This window comes from Trematosphaeria pertusa (assembly GCF_010094035.1).
Source record: "Trematosphaeria pertusa strain CBS 122368 unplaced genomic scaffold BU26scaffold_38, whole genome shotgun sequence".
Taxonomy (NCBI): domain Eukaryota; kingdom Fungi; phylum Ascomycota; class Dothideomycetes; order Pleosporales; family Trematosphaeriaceae; genus Trematosphaeria; species Trematosphaeria pertusa.
The window spans coordinates 21,519-41,718 of NW_022987249.1; the positions used below are offsets into that span (position 1 = coordinate 21,519).

A 20,200-nucleotide genomic window follows, 5' to 3' on the forward strand; every position below is an offset into this window, starting at 1 on the left:
TTTCAGCAGGCAGAACTACCCTTCGTCGTACTAGAATTCCACGGACCCCGCTCGCTAGAAGGAGGGTGTATTGCAGCGAGCAAAAAATGAGCGAAAAGAGTCCAGAGAGTCCGCGAGTCCCGACCAAGGACATTTTCCCAAGGGTACGAAAAGACTAGAAGAAGCTGCGAAGGAATGAGCACAAAAAGCTGTCCTATCCCTTCGGCAACTCATCGAAACACTGCTCGCTGAAGATTCTGCTGAGATTAAAGTGACTCAGATCGAGCAGTGCCGCTCTGCCCACAAACAGGAGATCAAAGCTTTCCGCTACAACGTTCGAAAAGCATCCTCACACGTGGCGCAAATGGGTGAAGGGGGGAAACCTCACTCTTTTCAAACTCGCGGCCGTGAAGGAGCTGAGAATTCCAACAACTAGACAAAAATCGCTGGGAACCTGGATACAAAGCTGAAGGACATTATGAGCAGGATTCCAAAGTTGCGAACGACGGATGAGCGTTGGGATGGATGAAGCGATATAACCGCGCTGAAAAACCGAGTGCTACAAACCGCACTCTGATGTAGATATCTTCGACATCAACATGGGCAATCTCCGTGTTGTAACTTCTTCGGATAAGGGCGAGGCAAAAACTACGAAGTGTAATATGCGGAAAGGGGTATGGCGGAACTCACTTGCATTATCGAGACTGCGCATTAGATCGTACAAGTAAAGAAAGATCCATAAAAGAGAACTCCGTTAAAAGATCAGACCACCAAAGAAATCGTAGAGTTAAATCTGACTGGAGATAGATGCATGTGACTGCAAACGTCGAAACCCAAGCTAGCAAGAACGAGTAAGCTCGCCGGGAAAAAAGGCAGAATTCTCATTCAGCGCGTCTTACTCCTCCTCCTCTCCTTTCCTATATACTTTCCAATCCGATTTCTCGATCGATCTCAGCTCCTCGGTTATTCTCTCCGTGATTACTTCGGTGTCCTCGAGCTCTTCATCAACCGGAATCAAGTCCGTGACTGGGTCTCCCGCCCCCCGGCAAAGGTATCGAACAAGCGCCTTTGCGGGGACTTTGTAGCTCCGGTGCGGGCGCGGGAGCTCTTTGCGGCCGAGACACATTCGGTCCATGTCATGTGCGTCCAAAATTATAACCCTGTCCCTGTTGATACGGAGAACGGTGAGATTGCAATCTTTTTCCAAATCGGCGCCGTATTCGATGAAAAGTCTGCTCATCGCCAACATGCGCCTATCCACGAAGTTGTTCTCCCCCTTGTGGATAATCATTTCACGATTGCAAAACGAATAGCTGAACGTCAAAGCGACCTCCCAGGGTGTTGTGCCAACGAATGAGAGGTTCGGGTTCGCACCAAGCTCTAAGAGAACACGGAGCATTCTTAAATATTCGTCGGTAGGATACCCCGACCTCGCAAGGGCAAAAAGCGGCGGTAGTCCTTTGGGTCCATTGACGAGAAGTGCCGGATTGCTTTCCAGTCGAGATTGAACATATCGGCTGCCATAACCACCACTGGAAGCTAAGAGTGCTGAAAAGTTAGATTCTAGTGAAGATTGACCAATCAAGTCTCTAATCTTATGCGAGTCCATACGAAGGCTCCGTACCTCGTATAACATTTGATTCAATAAGAATTCCCGGGGGCTCGATTTACTGCACACTAAGACGCGCTCAAGGTCTGTCCACAAGGGCAAGGTCATATGGAACGGGAGGACTTCCGCCTGTCTGTCAAATCCCTGGAGAGACATAGTCGTTTTGTATGAGCGTACCGTCAGACCCATCAGATATTGAGCTTGTAAAAGGGCAGTACAAGACTTGCAGTAGGAAGCCCGGCGCGCATCCGAATCGGTGCCAGCACTATCTGACAGGCGTTTGTTCGTAGCGGGCAGTCTCAGGAACTCTATGACGGTTCTGTGACTGGCATAAACAGAGGTATCGATCATGGCCTTCATGTCGACGTTTGTCCCCGATTTCCAAGGATCCGTAGCACCGCCACGACACTCCAACAAGCCTTTGCAAAGCGTATTTATTCGTATCAGCATTCTTTGGTGAGCAGCTGCTAGCTCCTCAAGGCTTAGACTCTCTCTCCGAATGATTTTGGAGTACTCCGTGTCCTCCATGTAGCCGTATTGAAGCGGACAGAGACCCGCATGGTCCAGAGTGGCGAGAAACATCTTTGCGGCGCTTTCTTGATACCTTCGCTCAATGCTAGACAGTATGTAGTCGTGCAAGTCTTCTAATTCTGTAGGGGGGCTTCCAACCTTTGCAGTACATCGGAAATCCGGTCAGAATTCTTGATGCCTCGCGCGAGGGCGCGTGAAGCCAACCGTACCCACAAGAAAACTCCGTTAGCCGCATTGATCAACTCCCTTACAAGCACCGTATAAGATGGGTGGCCTTCGCTTAGACGTCGAAACTCCGGGTCATCTTCGAGTTCTCCCTTGATGTAGACGCGTATGTCGTCGCGGGTGAGTTCGTGAATGGCCAGACAACGCTGGGGATCGCAGCCAAACTCGTGAACAAAGCTAGACAGAGGTCGACTCGAGACGCATAGATTTGCCGCAGCCGATTGGCGGAAAGTTCGGAGGAATTCAACTAACTCTTCTTCGTCACGTACTGTTCTACCGTATTCGTCTCTATCGTCGAACTCATCTAGGCCATCTATTAGGAAGAAGAACAGAAGATTATGGTTCTGCTGAGTATGTAGAATGCGATTTAATGCGTCTTGGAGTGTCTTCAGCGGGAATTCGAACTTGGATCCACAGTTGACCCATTCGGCTCCCGGAAAAGCGAGAGGAATCAAATCCTTTCGTTTTTCGAGTATACGATACAACAGCGATCGCAACAGACCAACGAGTGATCGTTGCAATATCCTCCCATTCCCCCAGAAGAAGCACTCGGCGATGATTAATTGGTGGCCGCCAGACCATTCGCGAAGGTGAACCGGGAGAGACGAATGATGAGAAAGGAATTCCATCAACGTGCTTTTGCCTGCCCCCGGCTTTCCAGATACCCAGAAAACGTTTATTTCTGGGTCATCGGATCGAAGCCAGTTTCTGAACAAGGAGTGCTTTGGTGAGCCCAGTCCGGGAGCATCGCCATCGAGAATCCATCCGAATGTTTACCTATGCGCCTCCTTCACCTCGTCTGCACGCCTATGAAGATGAAAGCATGCTTGTGCCATAGCTGGTGCAGTGCATGATAAGCCTAGAAACCAATTAGCTCTTGCGGCACGTGGGACAGTAACGGTTGAGGAAGAGATGGGCTAGGGTGGCGCCGTACGAGGGACTAAGTGGACCAACGCATTACGCTGCGCGACCCGCAACTCCACCTTTGAGTGACAGTAGCTCGCTCTCGCCGTCGGCGGATACAAAGAGAACTGACAGGACGGAGGGTCGAAGGCGTCGGTGTTGGTGTTGGACCGAGTGATACTGTAGCCCCGCTGTTCGAGAAAGGAAGGAGCGAGGTCTAAGGCTACTTACTCTTAGGAGAATGGAATGGCACTGGGATTTGTCCGTGCCCACCACCCTTTGATCCCGAGGAATAGTCCGCAAAATGAAATTATCGCACTCGAGCTACATTGCACGTCTAACAGCACCCCTTGAATAAACAGCGCGTTATTCTCTATTGTGGGGATCCAACACGCCTTCCGTCACGCTTATCTCTCTTGCGATCCTTCTCAGAACAGCTGCGACCGAATCTTCCTCCGCCACCGGAGGTATCAAATATGCGGCACTGGAGCTGGCAACCTCCGGCTCTTCCATCACATAGCGAACTATAGCCGCCGCCGATAACGAAAAGTTTTTAATTCCATACTTCTCATGGTGATCTGAAAGCAGTACCCTAATGGACCCATCCGCAGGGACGATCCTTGCGGGGTCGTGTGGATGTGATATTCCTGTGGCGCTCAGGTGGCATGAGACGGTGAGATCAGCTCCATGCTTTAGAAAGTCCCAGACTAATGGCCCGGTTTTGTTCCACCTCTTCCCTAAAACTGTGTCAAAGCAAACCTGGAGCATGAGAAAGGCCTTCCAGGGTGTGGACCCGGCACAAGGTTCGTTAGGATCGGCGCCGCGTTCGAGAAGTAGCTCTACTGTGGGTGGTATGAGGTTCCCCTTCTCTGGGCTCCAACAGGCCTTCATTAAAGCAAGGTAAAGCGGGGGAAGGCCCCCGGGAACAGTGGCAATGAGTGCCGGTGCTCGGTCGAGCTCGTGCTTGACCAGTTTGGACGCGTTGTGGACAATAGCAAGGTCGATTATCCTTAGGTTTGGTGAAGGATGGCATTCGAATATGACGAGGAGGAGCTTACTCCGTACCAAGAAGGAAAGTAATGGTTCACCATGAATGACAGATCCACGAGTGATGAGCTCCAGCTCTGTCCAGTGCTTGGAAGCATATCCGGGCTCCAGATCCTCCGTCCAAGAACCAAACCTTGCGACCTCCTCCAACAAGGAGAGGGATGTTTTGGCCCACTTGGGCTCCTTCTGTTCGTCGGTAGGATCATAAAGATGCGGTAGCTGTTCGAGAATGAGGACGAGAGTGCGGATTGACGCCAAGCTGGTTTTGGCCATGAGTTCGTCTATGCTGGTTGAGAGCTTAGCCTGGACACGAAGCTCTCTCTGGACGGTCTGTTCGTTCAGGTACTCCACGACAGTTCGGTGGATGGGTTGCAGCAATTCGCTGTAAAGACGGACAATACGCCGCGCATGATCATTGTTTATCTCTTGCGTGACTGCTCGTTTAGTGTCAGACACCTCCAGTAAGCATTTGCATCGTGCATTGACCCAATTAGGTAATTGCTCTTCCAGTCTCAAAAGATCATCGACGCTCCATTCTCTCGATGCATCATCCAGGCAGAGGTAATGCATGACATGACACCCCTGCTTCCGCAAAGACACAAGTAGGAGCGTCCGAGCGGCGATACGCCTATAACGGGGCTCGATCGTGGACAGGATGCGCGCATACATAGCACCTAGGCTATGAGGCAGATCTCGCAAGCGTTTCCGTAGGTCCCAGATTCGATCTGCATTCGTGATTCCCTCTAGGAGCGAGTTTGATGCCAAGTATACCCAAAGAAACACGCCTTGTGCGGCTTCTATCATTTCGGCAACCAGTGCGGCGTATTCCGGATCTTTGCTAGCAAGCCGTCTGTATGTCTCGTTTTGGCCTAACGTCTCATGTATGTACGCCTTTATGTCGTCTTTGGTCAGCTCATGGAGGTGGAAACACCGCTCATGGGTTTGCCCGAACTGAATTTTGAAGGCGTTCAGGGGACGGCTTGAGACACATAGCTTTACTGCGGGCGAGTCATAGAAGATACGGAGGATGTCGATGAGGTTCCTTGCGTAGAGGCCCTGGTCATCAGGGTTGTTAAGGTCATCGAGCTCGCTGCGATCGCCGAACTCGTCGAGGCCGTCAATGAAAAACAGCAAGCGGAAGTCATTCTCAGTTGCTTTCTGGAGGACAATTCTCAAAGCCTCACGAAGAGCGTCCTGTGGAAATTCGTATTGCGGGCCTCCGGTCATCCAGTCCTGATTTGGGAAGGCTTGGTCGATCAGATCCGGATATGCTCTAAACACTTGATATAGGAGCGACCGGAGTAACCCATTCAATGACCTTTGCAATGCGGTTGATCCTAATCTCCAAAAGTAGTAGTCGATAACCAGCAAAGATCGTGTTCCAACCCATAGTTGCAGATGCTCCCTCAGCCGTGGATGGTGGGCTAGAAACTTCATCAGGGTACTCTTTCCAGCGCCAGGCTTGCCGGAAACCCAGAAAACATTCTTGTCCGGTTCGTTCCAACTGCAACCAATTGCGAAACCGAGGCTCATGATGACGCGTAATATCGTTGGCACGATCCTCAAATATCCAGCCAAAGGTCTTCTTGTGCGCTTCTCTCACGGCATCCTCGCGGCTCCGTAGCTGCGGAAAATACAGCGCGTGCATACATTGCCTTCTACTCTGCAGTTGCTCGTTCTTCGTGATCCAATGCTGGAGCCTCGTGATAGATTCATTGGTAGTGTCGATCATAGTTACGCCCTTTACCGAGAGGCTGTTCACCCTCTCAAGCTGCCGCTTCATCGCGTCGAAGTTCTGGGAGGTCATCTGATCCGAAGCAAATTGTCGCTGCACCAAGCCGTCGATGTTTGAATCCATCGCAGGGACCCGAGTCGCGATGATATGATTGGTGATATCCCTAGCGAGTCGATCGATCCGGGCCTGCGAATCCTCCAAATCTTTCTTTCGGTATCTCGCCTTGACTGCTGCCAAAGTGGCCTGGAATAGGCTTCCACGATCTTTCAAACGAATCGCTTCTAACGAAGCTACGTGCTCGTCGGTAACGTTCCGAGCATATTGTGCTAGTTCGCATAGGCGTTCGTCGTCTTCCTTTTGCATGATGTTCTCTGCGGTCTGCCGCAGCTGCTGAGCTGTGAGACGGAGCTCATTGATCTCGTGCGTGGAGCCATCTATGGACAAACGGAGTTCCTTGACGGTAACAAAGACCTTTCGAGACGTTTCGGCAAGTTGAAGTACATTGCACACTAACGAGAAAGCCGCAACAATCTCCATTGCCGAAACGGAAGAAGGTCGCAAGATCGAGGGAAGGACTTCGCAGGCCTGCCTTTCAAGTAAATGGCTCATGTTGTACTTCCGTGTTACCTTACCACCTCGCCCGTACTACCCCCAGTCGCAGGACTAAGCCAGCGATGGCACAAGATGGGATCTAAGTGTCGTTATGGCGTGCCGTGGCACTTCAACAAGCCACTCAATCTTTTGTACAGCAGTGGAACGGTAACCTTCGAGAAGGCGACCGGCCACAACGGGTTGTACGCAAGAAGCGGGGTTGAAGGAAGTCAGGCTATATCGGACAACCCAGCCTATGCGAGGCACCATGCATCATATGGCCTCTCGCGAACGTGCGGCGACAGCGATCTCGGGGACAAGGACGGTGATACAGGGCATCGGGTACGTGATGCACTAATTAGCAAGGATTGGGGGCGATACGCTACGAAATTAACGCATTTTGATTCACGATCTTGGATGGTTGACCTTACCGTTGCTTTCCGCCTTAACCGTAGCTGTGGAACAAAATGTCCAGAGCACTTGGATATCATACGCCTATACTCCTTAAACGCCTTCAATGCAACTCCACTTATGCTACTTCCACGTCTCAAATATAATGCTCAATTACTTTAGAACCTGGATCGCGGTTAGTACCCGAGGTCTGATCTAGCGTCATCAATGCTAACTCACCTTATCTCGTAATTACCCGCCCTGGTCATGTACCGCACCCACTTTACACTGCTGTAGTTGCTCTTCTCAAAGACCTTCAAGTACCGCACCAGTAATCCCGAGCTCGTGAACATCAACAGCGAAAAGCTCAAGCTGAGGGGCGGTCTTGACCAAGCCTTCTGGTTGGTCATGCTCGTCAGGCTAGCCTCTGCGGAGAGCACGAACTCGCTCTGGCCTGTAAACCGGGGTATCTTCCAGACGATGTTGTTGTGTTCGGGTTCGTACTTGGCCTTGCCCTGTGATGTCCGTTCTGTAATGCGAGCAGTGTTCAAGGGCGTTGGTATGCGGACGACGACATTTGTGGCGAAGAGTTTCGAGCCGTAGTTCGCGCGAATGGCGATGCTGTATTCAACCTTGGTCTTGCCAACCTCGTTGACGATGGCATGGACCTTGAAGGGGAGATTTACGTTCTCGGTCGCACGGTACCGCATCAACTCAAACTCGCCGTCGGGCGGTATGAAGGAGATTATCCTGTCCGTGTCAAACTTGCCTAGCTTCACGCACTGGTGGAACTGGCAGTCCTCCAGCGTCACGCTTCCTGCGGCTGCTCTTGTTGCTTTCGCGCCTGCTCGATTCCCTGACGGTCCATGTAGATTGTCCTCGCCGAGCGTTAACCGGTCATTCAGCCCAAATTTGCATTCTGGTGTTCCGGAAAGATACGCGCGCATTATGATCTGTCCGTTTACGTCTGCTCGAAGTACTGTTCCCGTCGCCGACATGAGGAGGTTCACGTCTTCGATCACGTCGACGAATGCTTCGTTCTTGCGGTACTTGATGTCGGCCCGCCGCCATGAGAGGGCGCCGGTCGCTTGCATGGTGATCTTGGATGAGTCCTCCTGTATCCAGTCAGCCACCAGCGCCACCAATTGCACTCCACACATCCAAAGCGTACCATTGCTCGCTCCGACTTCACGCCCTCGGTGGTGATGTACATCTTCAGCGTATCCGTCTCCGTATTCTGCGGATACCCAAAATCCAATATCTCATCCAGCAGCTCATACACCAGCACAAAGTTATTCTTCACAGCCTCCTCATCGAATTTCCCAAAATACGCCTTCCCCAGTCCAATCAGCCGGTATATAAACTCGAACACCAGCGCGGCATTGGCATTGCTCTTCGTCACGGCGACCAAGTATATGTTCTCGTGTTTGACATGGCTGAAGGTGGTGGAGCCGAGCGTGAGGATGGGTGAGCGCACCTGCGCGTTGGAGATGACCTGGATGCGGAAGACGTCGGCGAGGCGCGGGCGGCAGTCGTTGCGAAAGGCGCGGAAGATGAGGTTCTCGCCTTTTTGGTTAAAGATCAGGATTCCGGAGAGCATGGCGAAAACGTCGGGAGGAGGATGTTCGAGGATAAAATACGAGAGTGAAGCTCGGCGGCCATGTTGTGCTGGACGGTATGGGAAGCTTGGGCCATAATGCCAAGACCGGCGACTTATGTATCTCTCCTCCCGATTCAGCCCTCAACAACCATCTGCAGACACGATTGCAGTCTTCAGCTGGCATGGCTCTCGATGAAACAACCGGATTCATTATCGATGTTGACGACGCCCGCGAGCTCGGAAGGCCGGAGGCCAAGCCGTTTCCCTTGACGACCCTGCCAAAAGAGCTCCGCCTCGAGGTCTATTCGCACATGATGCGGCTCATATACCGGCCTATATTCTCACACATCCATAGCTTGCGAGGGTTCGGCCGCTGGTATGGTTATGCTGCCCCAACGTCAGTCTTACAGGCTTCGCGACAAGTCAATGCTGAGATACGGGCTGTATTACGTTGGCTTAACGATGGCTCCCCGCCCGTTGTCATATGCAGCCAGAACCAGGAGGCGTTTTATAGCAGTCTGCTCTTTTCCCTCACTATTGCTCGGCGTCGCGATGTCCATTGGCTTCAGACGAACGGTTCTTGCCCGGACGGCCTAGGGGTGCAGCCAGCGGCGAGCACCGTCAGCGACCCTGTTAGGTTTATCATTGGAGCGCTCGAGCGCTCGGGAGTGGGCGATTCGTCTTTTCTAAGGTTATCACCAGAAATGGCACGAAACGTTTACAACTTCGTAGAGCAAACGCTCATCCGATTGCGGCGGAGCCCCAATCTCGAGCTTGTTCTTCTGGCTGGACACCCACGGCACTCCAGCTCGCCGGAGACCACAACACGCGAAATCTGCAAACTTCTACAGTCCTTGGGAAGACGAGGAAAAAGTGAAGCAACGATTAAGACCAGAGTAAGCGTCCTAGGAGCCCTAAGAGGCCCTTGTCAGGATGACGCACATTTCCGTCACAACTGGATACAAGAGCCGGATCGGAATGCCATTCCATGGGAGATTGCTTCAAAAGACCAGATGAAGCTCTTCCGGTAGAGCCCGTCATACGCACTCTCCAAAAGAGTGGACGAACAGCTTGCCCAGCATACCATTCCTATGCCCGCTTTCATTCTGATCCCCTTTTGGCGGGTGATGTTTTCCTTCGGAGTTACAAGCCGAAGCATCGGACTCTTTTTCGCTTCAAAGAGACAAGGGACGTCGTGTGGGGAGAGCATCGTGCGGAGTCCTTTCGGAGCAAGCCCCCAGGCCAGTTGATCCGGAGCGATGAGTCTATCCTTCGGAGCGATCAGCGCTATCGCTAGCGCTCCACGCGGGATCGCCTGGTCATCGCTTTCTAGGGCCCTTTCTACTCGTTCGTCAACTTTTCTCCCCGTGCACTTCGAAGTGATAGCTGTATCAAGTGTCTATGTACGCAAAAGAAATAGGAAGAATAACGAAGGCTTGGGCTGAGGAGTCTCTGGGGATAGAGTTGACTAGGCTCTTCAAGAATAGAGCGCAGTATCTAGGGTTCAAGGATAGATGCACGAGGTGGGAGTTTGGGGGAGGATGTCCTTTCCCATGCTGCGATATGTGATGGTCGCAATTGACGGGAGCATTGGTTTCCTAACATCTGTTATTTTGCCCTTCTGAAATGTCATACTGCTCTCACAGGGGGGAGCAAAGCTTCTTCAACCAAGACGACAAATGTAGCACTTCCGCGCTAAAAAATAAATAAATTGGTTTTCTTTCCTTGGCTGCTTTTCACTACATTTCTCCAAATGGCGCCGCCTGTTCATTGTGTGTATCTACTGGATTGTTATTGTGTATACCTAGGTACAGGCGCTGGGTATAGCGCCTATACTGTGTTGCTTGTTAAGCATGTATTGTGTAACTGTGCGGATCTCTCTATATAATGTAGCTCCCCACGTAAAACCGAACTCAGCAAGTTCCGACCACAACCATGTCAACTACCTGCGACATGTCACCCTGCGAGACCCGACCGTTCCGATTCCTTGACTTACCTAAAGACATCCGGCGCCTCGTCTACGACGAACTAGCGCAACCGATCCAACGCCCAGTCTTGACTAAAAGCATCGGACTATCCTTCTACGACCGCGATACTCCGCACTCGCTGCTGTTCGTCAATCACTTCGTTCACGAAGAGGTCATCGCCTCTCTCAGCCCTCAGCGCGAGCGACAGCCTGTTGTCCTTTCCTGCGACACGTCGTCTATTGATCGATTTGGCTCTAACGTTATTTCCTTCCTTAGACTTGGCTTCTATATCGACCATCAAGCCAGGCAGCGTAAGGCCGATACATACATGCGGGAGCTCAATATCAACTTCTTTGCTCGGGATCTAAAAGAGCGCCTTGCTGGAGCTTTCGCTAAGAGTCATGGCGAGGACGCGCCGTTCCCTGATGCGGCGCTCACTGATTTCCTCCGTATCTCCGTCTTGCGATCGCGCCACATACCAGAAGTCCACCTCCGCATTCTAGTGGACGATGGCGCGCTTAACAATCCATATTCGAGCGATTCGCTAGCTCTATTCTGTCTGGAGAAGAGGTTGAAGGATGCCAACGAGTGGCCAAATCGAGATAGTAGCAGTCGGATCAGCTTTCACTTGTCGATGGTGAGCCAGGACGACGATGCGGAGGAGGCGTTCAAGAAGAAGAATCCCGAACTGGTTGCCGCAGGGGACAGCGTGAAGTGGGAGATTGCGGAGGAAGAATAAGTCCAAATCTGGACGTAACGGGCAGGGCTCCAAGCATGGGGCAAATAGGATTGAAGGAATACTGCGTATATCTTCATGTAGGTGAAGCAGTGAGGTGACTTCGTGAAGCGGTTTGGAGCAGCCGAATCCGCCTAATATCGACTTACAAAGTTATCACTCACCTCGAAGAGCGATGTTTAAGCTAGAGTTAATTTAACACCTTCTACTAACCCTAAACCCGACAAAGCACGAGAACGCAGGGGGTCTCGCCCCACAATTTCTATAAGCTATAGAAAGAGGCTAAGCGCATTTTAAGTCTTATTATTTAGCTGCTTACCGTTTACTATAGGCTATAACGTACTTTACCACTGAAGCCCTACACCACCGAACGCCCCACGATTTCTTGGCAAGGAAAATCAACGAAAATCAACAGGTTTTTCTTAAATAACTAAGCGAAACCTTAATATTTTTCTATAAAAATTTATATATATATTCTTTATAGTATATTACACCTTATATTAAAGTTACACTAAGATATATTACGTAATTAAAAAGCTATACGTATTTAACTAACTTTTAAGAAAAAATCTACTTTACTTCTAGTAATATTATAGTACTAATATAGATTCGAGTTTAGATACTACTTACGTAACTACGGCTAGCGCCTTAGCGTCTATATAGATATTTCTTATAGCCTACTAAGTCTTCTACTTCTTATAGTATAATATATTATATTATTATATTATCTACTCTATAATAGTTTATACTATTCTATCTAAGGTTTTACTATTTTATAATAGTTCTTTCTAGTATTATACTAGAGATCTAGAAAAAAACTAAGAACTACGTTACTATTATATATAGTCTAGTTTTTTTCGCGTCTCTAGAAAACTATAAAGCTAGCTAGATTCTAGAACTATAGTAAGTAATTAGTAATAGTAATAGTAGAGAAAGCTTCTTACTAACTATATATAATTCTAGCTACTAATATAGTAAATAATAGCTACTAGTATTAATACTAATTTAACTAAGCTTATTATATTACTAGGTTTAGAATAAGACTTAGTACTATAAGCTAAGACTCTTATAGCTCTTTTTTCTATACTTAAGAATACTTTAATATATTAAATAAATTAGATAGAGGCTAAAGATACTAAGTAGTAAGCTAAGCTTAATTAGGTAGAACTTAAAAATAACTAGAAGTAGCGCTAGATTAAAACTATTATAACTACTCTTATTAATCTTATAAATAATAATACTAGTAGTAGTAGTAGATACTATATTTTAGAAAACCTAGAAAAATTTAAGAGTAATAAGAAGAATATACTAAAGCGCTAATAATAGTTTAAAATATAGTAGTCTAGTATCTACTATATTCTTAAGATAGATAATTATATCTTTAATAATAGCTTTTATTAGCTATAGTATATTATAGAACGTCTAAAAGGTAATACCTATAGCCTACTATAAATAAAGTTTAAGATAATTACTAATAATCTTAATAATCTAGTTTCTTAGCTATAGTAAGGTCTAGAGAATATTCTAGAGAGTATAAACTAGATCTATATCTTAGTTAATCTATTATAGTAAGTAAAAATTAACTTTAAAAACTACTAGATAAAGAATAAACTCTAGTCTAACTTTAAGACTAAGTATAACTAACTTATAACTATAGCTAGAAAGATAAATACGTAGATAGTTAATTTACTTAAGATTAAGATTTTCTAGAAGCTCTCTAACGTAGTTATAGTAAGCTTAAACAAGCTAGAACTAGATAATATTAATAGGTAGTATAAGTAATACTAGAAGAGCTAGAAAAATCTATAGAAAAAAGTCTATATTAATAAACTATAAGCTTATTACTTTAGCGCTAAATCTACTCTATAAATCTAAGAGCTACTAACTTTCTATAGCGTTATATTCTCTAATATAATAGTAATAGACTCTAATACTATATAATTAAACGCTTACTATCTATTCTAGAATCTAACTTAGAATAACTATCTAACTTAAGAATAATATATCTAGTAAAACCTTTATTTCTACTATAAGTAGATAGAATATAATAAAAATAACTATATAGAGAAGAAATAAAATAATACTAAGTATAAATAGCTTAGACTAACTAGAATAAAGTAAGAAACTATTCTTTAAATTCTATTATATATACTTTAATTATAGTATTTATCTTAGTCTCTCTACTTCTATTCTTTATAAGACTTTCTACTAGGTAACCTATTCTAAGTATAAGGCTTTATAGAAAAAGAAACTAATAGCTCTACTTTAAGCTTAACTACTCTAGTAGATATACTACTATTTATAGTTATACTCTTAATAAGTATATTAAACTCTAGCTTTCTAGAAAACTTCTAACTTCTAGCTAATACTATAACTAAAAGTTAATAGAGAATTTAAGGTTAGTCTAGAATAATAATATATATTAGATCTACTATATTCTAGCTAAATAAAAGCTACTATAACTTAGATCTATAGATAGTAAATTATTACTTATTTAAATAACCTTATTCTCTATGTACTATAACTCTAAGGTAGTTAATAGACTTATTAATAGTAAATACTTAGAATAGGTATTTATTAGTAAGAATCTTATTATAAAACTTTACCTAGAAATAAGGCTAATACTAGTACTATAAATACTTCTTCTAGTAAATAGTAAAATAGAGAACTAAGTTACTAATAGTAACTAGTAACTACTATAAATACTATCTATTCTTTATTACTACTCTAGTCTAGAAAACTTCTATTATTCTTAGCTTACTATAGCTAAGGCGTTATAATCTAAGTATAAACTAGATAGAAATAACGTTAATCTTTAACTTATAGTATTACTAATACTACTATTACTTTATAGGTCTTTTCTTACTACTCTAGATTTCTATAGTTCTAGACCTCTTATAAGCCTTCTATAACCTCTCTATACTAGATAAATCTAAATATTCTAACTATAAACTACTTATATATAAAAAAGTTACTAAATATAACTAACTATAAAAGAGTTTACTAATTACTATTAAAGTAAGTTTAATCTTTAGCTATCTCTACTATTATACGTATAATACTAATATAGAAAAAGATATTATACCTAAATACTATACTTTTATAATTCTAAACTAACTATAAGAAAAACTACTATAAAAGCTACTACTTCTACTATTAAGTATTCTACTTCTCTATACTATCTAGTAGTAGAATAAGTAGCCTAATCTAGAAGATATCTAACTAGCGTCTACTATAATCTTTCTCTAATTCTACTAAAACTCTAGTATAAGAGCTATAAAGATTATCTAGAAAGAGCTTAACTATATAGAAATATAAAAACTCTTTAGAGAAATATATAAGCTTTTTACTAAAAGTAAAACTCTACTATATATAAAAGGTATTACTAATATAAATATTAATAAATTTATAAAAGAAAAACTAAATCTACTAAAAAAGAACCTTATTAAGATACTACTATTATAGTTAGTAGATCTATATAAAGAATTTCTACCTAGTAAAGTAAATAAATTACTACTATAGTAAGTCTAGAACTATAAAATTAAACTTATACTAGAAAAGAAGCTACTATACTAGAAAAATAGACTTTTCTTCTTACTAGAACTATAAGTTATTAGAAAATAGCTTAATAATAACCTAGATAAGAAATTTATCTAAGAATTCTAAATATACTATATAGTACTACTATTACTTATAGTAAAACTAGAAGAAGAAATTTATATCTATTAAGACTACTAAAACCTTAATAATATTACTATTAAGAACTAATATTTACTATCTCTTATATATAAAACTCTAGATATATTATATAATACTAAAATCTATATAAAACTAGATATTATTACTATATTTAATAAACTTTATATTATAGAGAGCTATAAGTAGAAAACTATCTTTATTATTTAATTTAGACTTTATAAGTTACTTATTATACTATTTAGACTATATAATACTTTAGCTTTCTTCTAGAACTATATTAATTATATGCTATATAACCTACTAGACTAAATATATACTATTTATTTTAATAATATTCTAATCTATTTAGCTAATTATAAAAAATATAAGAGCTATATCTAAAAAATAGTCTAATAATTAATTAATATAGGTTTATAAATTAATATCTATAAATATAAGTTTAAAACTATAGAAATAAAGTATCTAGACCTAATAGTCTTCTTAGAAAGTATTAAGATAAATCTAGCTAAGGTTTAAACTATTAAAGATTAGTTACTACTTTTATATCTTTAAGATTTATAAAAGTTTCTAGAGTTTACTAACTTTTATAAATACTTTATCTAGAACTTTTCTAAGATTACTAGTCTACTAAATAAGTTTATAAGAAAAGACTTACTATAGTACTAGAGTAATAATTAGTAAAATATATTTTAAAATCTAAAGTTAGCTTTTACTATAGTTTTAGTACTAGCTATATTTAATTATACTAGGCGTATTATTCTAGAAACTAACGTTTCTAACTAGACTTTTAGTAGAGTTCTTTTATAATATAATAAAGAAGGTATTCTACGTTTTATTACTTATTTTTCTAGTAAATATACTACGCTAGAATATAACTATAAAATCTATAATAAGAAGCTTCGTACTATTATTAAGGCGCTTAAAGAATAGAGACTAGAGCTATAAGATATTATAGAACTATTTAAGATTATTATAGACTATAAGAATCTAGAATACTTTATCTTAACTAAAACTCTAAGCTAGTGTTAAGTTTAGTAGTTAGAATTTCTTTTATAGTTTAACTTCTAGATTATATACTAACTAGACTTAAAAACTATTTACTCTAATATACTAAGCTAGAAACCTAGAGAATATCTAGCTAAAATAGATATAAATAATAATTATATTAAGAATAAATAGCGTATTATACTACTTCTAGAATAATTTAACCTAGTTATACTAGTAGACCTTCTTAAGAAGGTCTAGAATACCTAGAATCTATATACTACTCTAATTAATATTATTCTACTAGCTATAGCTAAGTCTATTAATAATCTAATTAACCTAGTAACGTATTTTATAAGCAAGCTAGTTATATAAGTAAGCTAGTTACTTTTACTAAGCCTCTACTAAAAAGCTACTATCTTAGTTAGATTACTCTAACTCTAAGCTACTTAAGATAAATCTAGATAAGCTATTTAACTTATCTATATTATCTTTAACTACCTAGTACGTTTACGCGTTATACTCTAGCTTATTATAGCGTCTATAGCGTTGCTAAGCTAGCTAGTTATTATATACTACTACCTCTTCGCGCTACTTTTTACTCTTATTCTAATCTATAGCCTCTCTTTAAGTAACTAGCTATAAGCTAGCTTTAATTATAAGAGTATTCTCTTTCTAAATCTACTTTCTTTTACGTAAATTATACTTCTTTTTCTATACGTTAGCTACTTAAAGCTAGGTAACTTTAGACTTTATAAGTACTAGCTAATACACTATTAGCTTATTACCTTTCTTAAGCTAATTAAGCAACTTAATAATATAAGTTAGTAATAAATTAAAGTGCTACATAATCTTTCTCTAAATTAGAGTTAATTATAACTTTAATTTAGTAGAATTACTAGGTATTTTATACTTCTAGGTAGTAGTATTATTAGTAGAGAGTATTAGCGTATATAATTAAACTTTAAGCTTTAATACTACTAAATCTAGATTAAATAGAACTAAGCTAGCACCTCTAAATTCTACTCTAATATTATTATTTATAATTAACGCGTAAAAAGCTATATAAAACGTAAGTAGAAACTTAGTTTTTATAATATAGTTAATATAACTATATATTAGAATTTTAACTTAGTAGCTATATACTACCTTTAATAGTAAGAAGTAGCTAATATTAAGTAGCTATAGAAGATATAATAAATATACTAGTATATAGAGAACTATAATTTTATTCTTCTTATAGTACTACTAGAATTTAATAAAGCTATAGCTTTTATAGCTATCTAAAATTAGTAGATAATATATATTTATAACGCGACTCTTAGTATACGCGTTAAAGTACTTTAACTACGTAATACTAACTTTATTTATTATCTAGCTACTTTTAGAGATAGCTATAATCTAGTTACGTAGTAGCTAGCTACCTTTATACTACGCTAAGAGGTAGTTTTTACTTATAATAATAAGAAATAGTAGAACCTATATATTACCTACTACTCTTACTATTATAATTACTAAAATCTACTTATAATTACCTAGTTAAAGACTCTTTAGTTATAATTATCTCTTAGAGCTAGTAACTACTATCTAAGATAATATTATTTCTATTATAAAGCTAAATTTATTAAAATTATATATATTTTTATTAGTAATACTATACTTTATCTTTATATTATCTACTAGATTAAACTACGTCTAAATAATTATAGAATCTTCTTACTTTACTCTCTAATAGTTATACTTATAATTAAGCTACGTTTTAAGCTTAGAATAGCGCGTAATAAAGTTATTTAGCTAGTTCTTACTTATAATCTTTCTACTCTACTCTATAAGTAGTATATTAGCTATATCTTAAATAGTAGTAAGCTAAAAAGTAAATTCTTACGTGTCTAGGTTAAGTATATAGTTAACTATTATCTACTTCTTATTCTTTATAAGTTTTACTAAATTAGATATCTTTTTACGTTATAGTATTATTCTAGCGCATTACGTTTATAATAATAATAAGAGAATATAGTAGATTACTATAGCGCGTTACTTACTTTAAATTTAGCTAGTCTAGATAGCTTAAATTATAAGCTATATTCTAGCTTCTTAAGAAGATAACTTAGTATTAGTAGGTAGACTTATAGTAGTTAAGATAATTATTAGTAAAAACTTAGTAAAAGTAACTAGCTTACTTATATAACTAGCTTACTTATAAAGTACGTTATACTAAAGGTTAGATATAGCCTAGACTATAATATCTACTTTCTAGAATAAATAAGTAAAATAATAGCTAAGAATACTATAAAAAAAGCTAAGAATACTAATACTAGACTATAGAACTTTTAATAGATAGATTTACTACTAAAACTAATTATTTACTCTACCTAATAATAAGTTATAAACTTAAATTCTCTACTAAACTTACTCTACTAGTCTTACTAAATACTCTAGCTAAGTTAAAACTATTAATCTAGTTATAAGAGACTTCTAGTAGTCTAGAGTTACTAGAGATATTAAGAAATATATTAGAGCTTATAAGCTATATATACGTATTAAGAGTTTATATCTTACTTTTTAAGGCTTTCTTTAACTATTACTAGTACTATTTTATATCTAGTATAAGAGCTAGGTTTATAGTCTCTACTACTATAAGCGTTCTAGAATACCTAGCTAGGTAAGTTAGCTGTAGGTAGTACTATCTCTATAAGCTATAAGAATAAGAGGTACTAGTAGAGTAGGTTAGGTTAAATTTAGCTATCTAAAGGTAAGAAGTTAAGAAAAAGCTCTAAGAGGCTCTATATATAGAGGTGCTAAGCGCTAAGACGCTAGGTTAGGTTACGTAATAAGATTACGTAACCTAAGGTTATATAATCTAAGGTAAATTTCTAAACTAGACTATTATATTACCCTCTCTTATAGAGAGAGCTTGTCTCTAAGCTCTAAAATACGTCTTCTAGGTCTCTCTTCTTCTAAAACTTCTATATTATACTCTTAACTATTTCTTTTAGCTTATAGTAAGTATATTTATATTAGTTTTAAACTAGATATACTTTTATAGCTACTACCTTCTCTCTAGAGAGAAAAAGACTTATTTCTACGTTAGTAGAGTAGCTTTCTTACTAGCTCTCTTCTTAAATAATACTATAAGCTTAGTAGAGTTCTAAATTACTTAGTAGCGCCTTCGCGTTACTCTTACGTCTTCTACTCTTATAGGTTTTAAATTCTCTACTATTTTCTCTAGAGTCTTCTCTTTTTTGTACACTTTAATCTAAGTATCTAATTATAATAGTAGCTCTAGCTTATCTAGATATACTATATAAAAGTCTTTTACCTTATAGAGAGTATTAATAAAGCCTATAGTATTATACTAGGTAGAGTTAGAATTATAAGTAACCTATATAGCGTAGTATTAAAGATAATTTTAATAAAGATAGCTATCTAGAATTTTATATACAGGCTATTCTAGATTATTATTAACTTTAATAGGTAGCTACTTAGGCTCTACCTACTCTAGTAATAGCTCTAAGGCTTTTTATAACTAATTAGCGTAAAAAACGTTATATATACGTATATACGTAGATAGCTAGAGCTAGAAGAAGTAACCTTTTATAGTAATAATTAGGTAAAGGCTATATATCTATTAATCTAGCTTTATACTAGGCTAATCTATTAAAAAGCTATAAGGTTTAATATAGATAAGATCGCCTATAGTAAAATTAGATTCTTAGCGTTTTTTATTTACTTAGAGCGCCTATCTAGCTTATACTTTTGCAATATTATCTTATATAATTTTAGTAGCTTTTTTTATAGCGTTGTATTACTTCTTAGTAAAATTCTAAGCTTTCTAGCGCGAGAGACGCTTACGTAGAGTAGAGACTTTTATTATATACTTCTTCTAATTCTAGTAGTATATTAGCTAGTATCTAAATTTAATTTTATACGCTATTAGTTCTATAGTTTTATATAGTAATATAGCTTATACCTAGTCTATATAAAGGTAGAAGATCTAACTAATTATTCTAGTAGTAGTTAACAAATAGACGCAGACGCTAATTAAGATATTAATTAACAATCTCTATATTTCTATTAGTTTACAAATAGTACGTAGTAAAAAGCTTCTACTTAATTTCTATAAGCTAATAGAGCTTATCTATAAAGATAGAGGTAAACTATAGACTATAATCTAATATAATAGATCTAGAAGAACTATATATAT

The 20,200-nt window shown here is 39.8% G+C and overlaps 4 protein-coding genes across 4 annotated transcripts; 2 read left to right on the plus strand and 2 right to left on the minus strand.

The window, feature by feature from the left end:
- Positions 1–3,155: 3,155 nt before the first annotated feature.
- On the minus strand, positions 3,156–6,228 carry BU26DRAFT_239937 (uncharacterized protein). Its single transcript, XM_033820995.1, has 2 exons — positions 3,479–6,228; positions 3,156–3,203 (listed from the first exon to the last, which is right to left on the minus strand). The coding sequence occupies exon 1, from the start codon at positions 5,825–5,827 to the stop codon at positions 3,614–3,616; it is 2,214 nt and encodes a 737-aa protein (XP_033675231.1). The 5' UTR covers positions 5,828–6,228; the 3' UTR covers positions 3,156–3,203; positions 3,479–3,613.
- A 961-nt stretch (positions 6,229–7,189) lies between these two features.
- Positions 7,190–8,610, minus strand: BU26DRAFT_512410 (clathrin adaptor, mu subunit; the record flags this gene model as incomplete). The annotated part of the gene is made up of 3 exons (XM_033827371.1): positions 7,190–7,196; positions 7,251–8,125; positions 8,182–8,610. 3 exons carry the CDS (start codon positions 8,608–8,610, stop codon positions 7,190–7,192), a joined length of 1,311 nt encoding a protein of 436 aa, XP_033675232.1.
- Positions 8,611–8,792: 182 nt separating this feature from the next.
- Positions 8,793–9,641, plus strand: BU26DRAFT_512411 (uncharacterized protein; the record flags this gene model as incomplete). The annotated part of the gene is made up of 1 exon (XM_033827372.1): positions 8,793–9,641. One exon carries the CDS (start codon positions 8,793–8,795, stop codon positions 9,639–9,641), a length of 849 nt encoding a protein of 282 aa, XP_033675233.1.
- Positions 9,642–10,545: 904 nt separating this feature from the next.
- BU26DRAFT_611812 (uncharacterized protein) lies at positions 10,546–11,316 on the plus strand (the record flags this gene model as incomplete). Its single annotated transcript, XM_033836091.1, has 1 exon — positions 10,546–11,316. The coding sequence occupies one exon, from the start codon at positions 10,546–10,548 to the stop codon at positions 11,314–11,316; it is 771 nt and encodes a 256-aa protein (XP_033675234.1).
- Between the last annotated feature and the right edge of the window lie 8,884 nt (positions 11,317–20,200).

What these genes read in the sequence shown, in the direction of transcription:
- BU26DRAFT_239937 (XM_033820995.1), bottom strand. Translation starts at nt 5,827, where the DNA reads ATGAGCCTCGGTTTCGCAATTGGTTGCAGTTGGAACGAACCGGACAAG.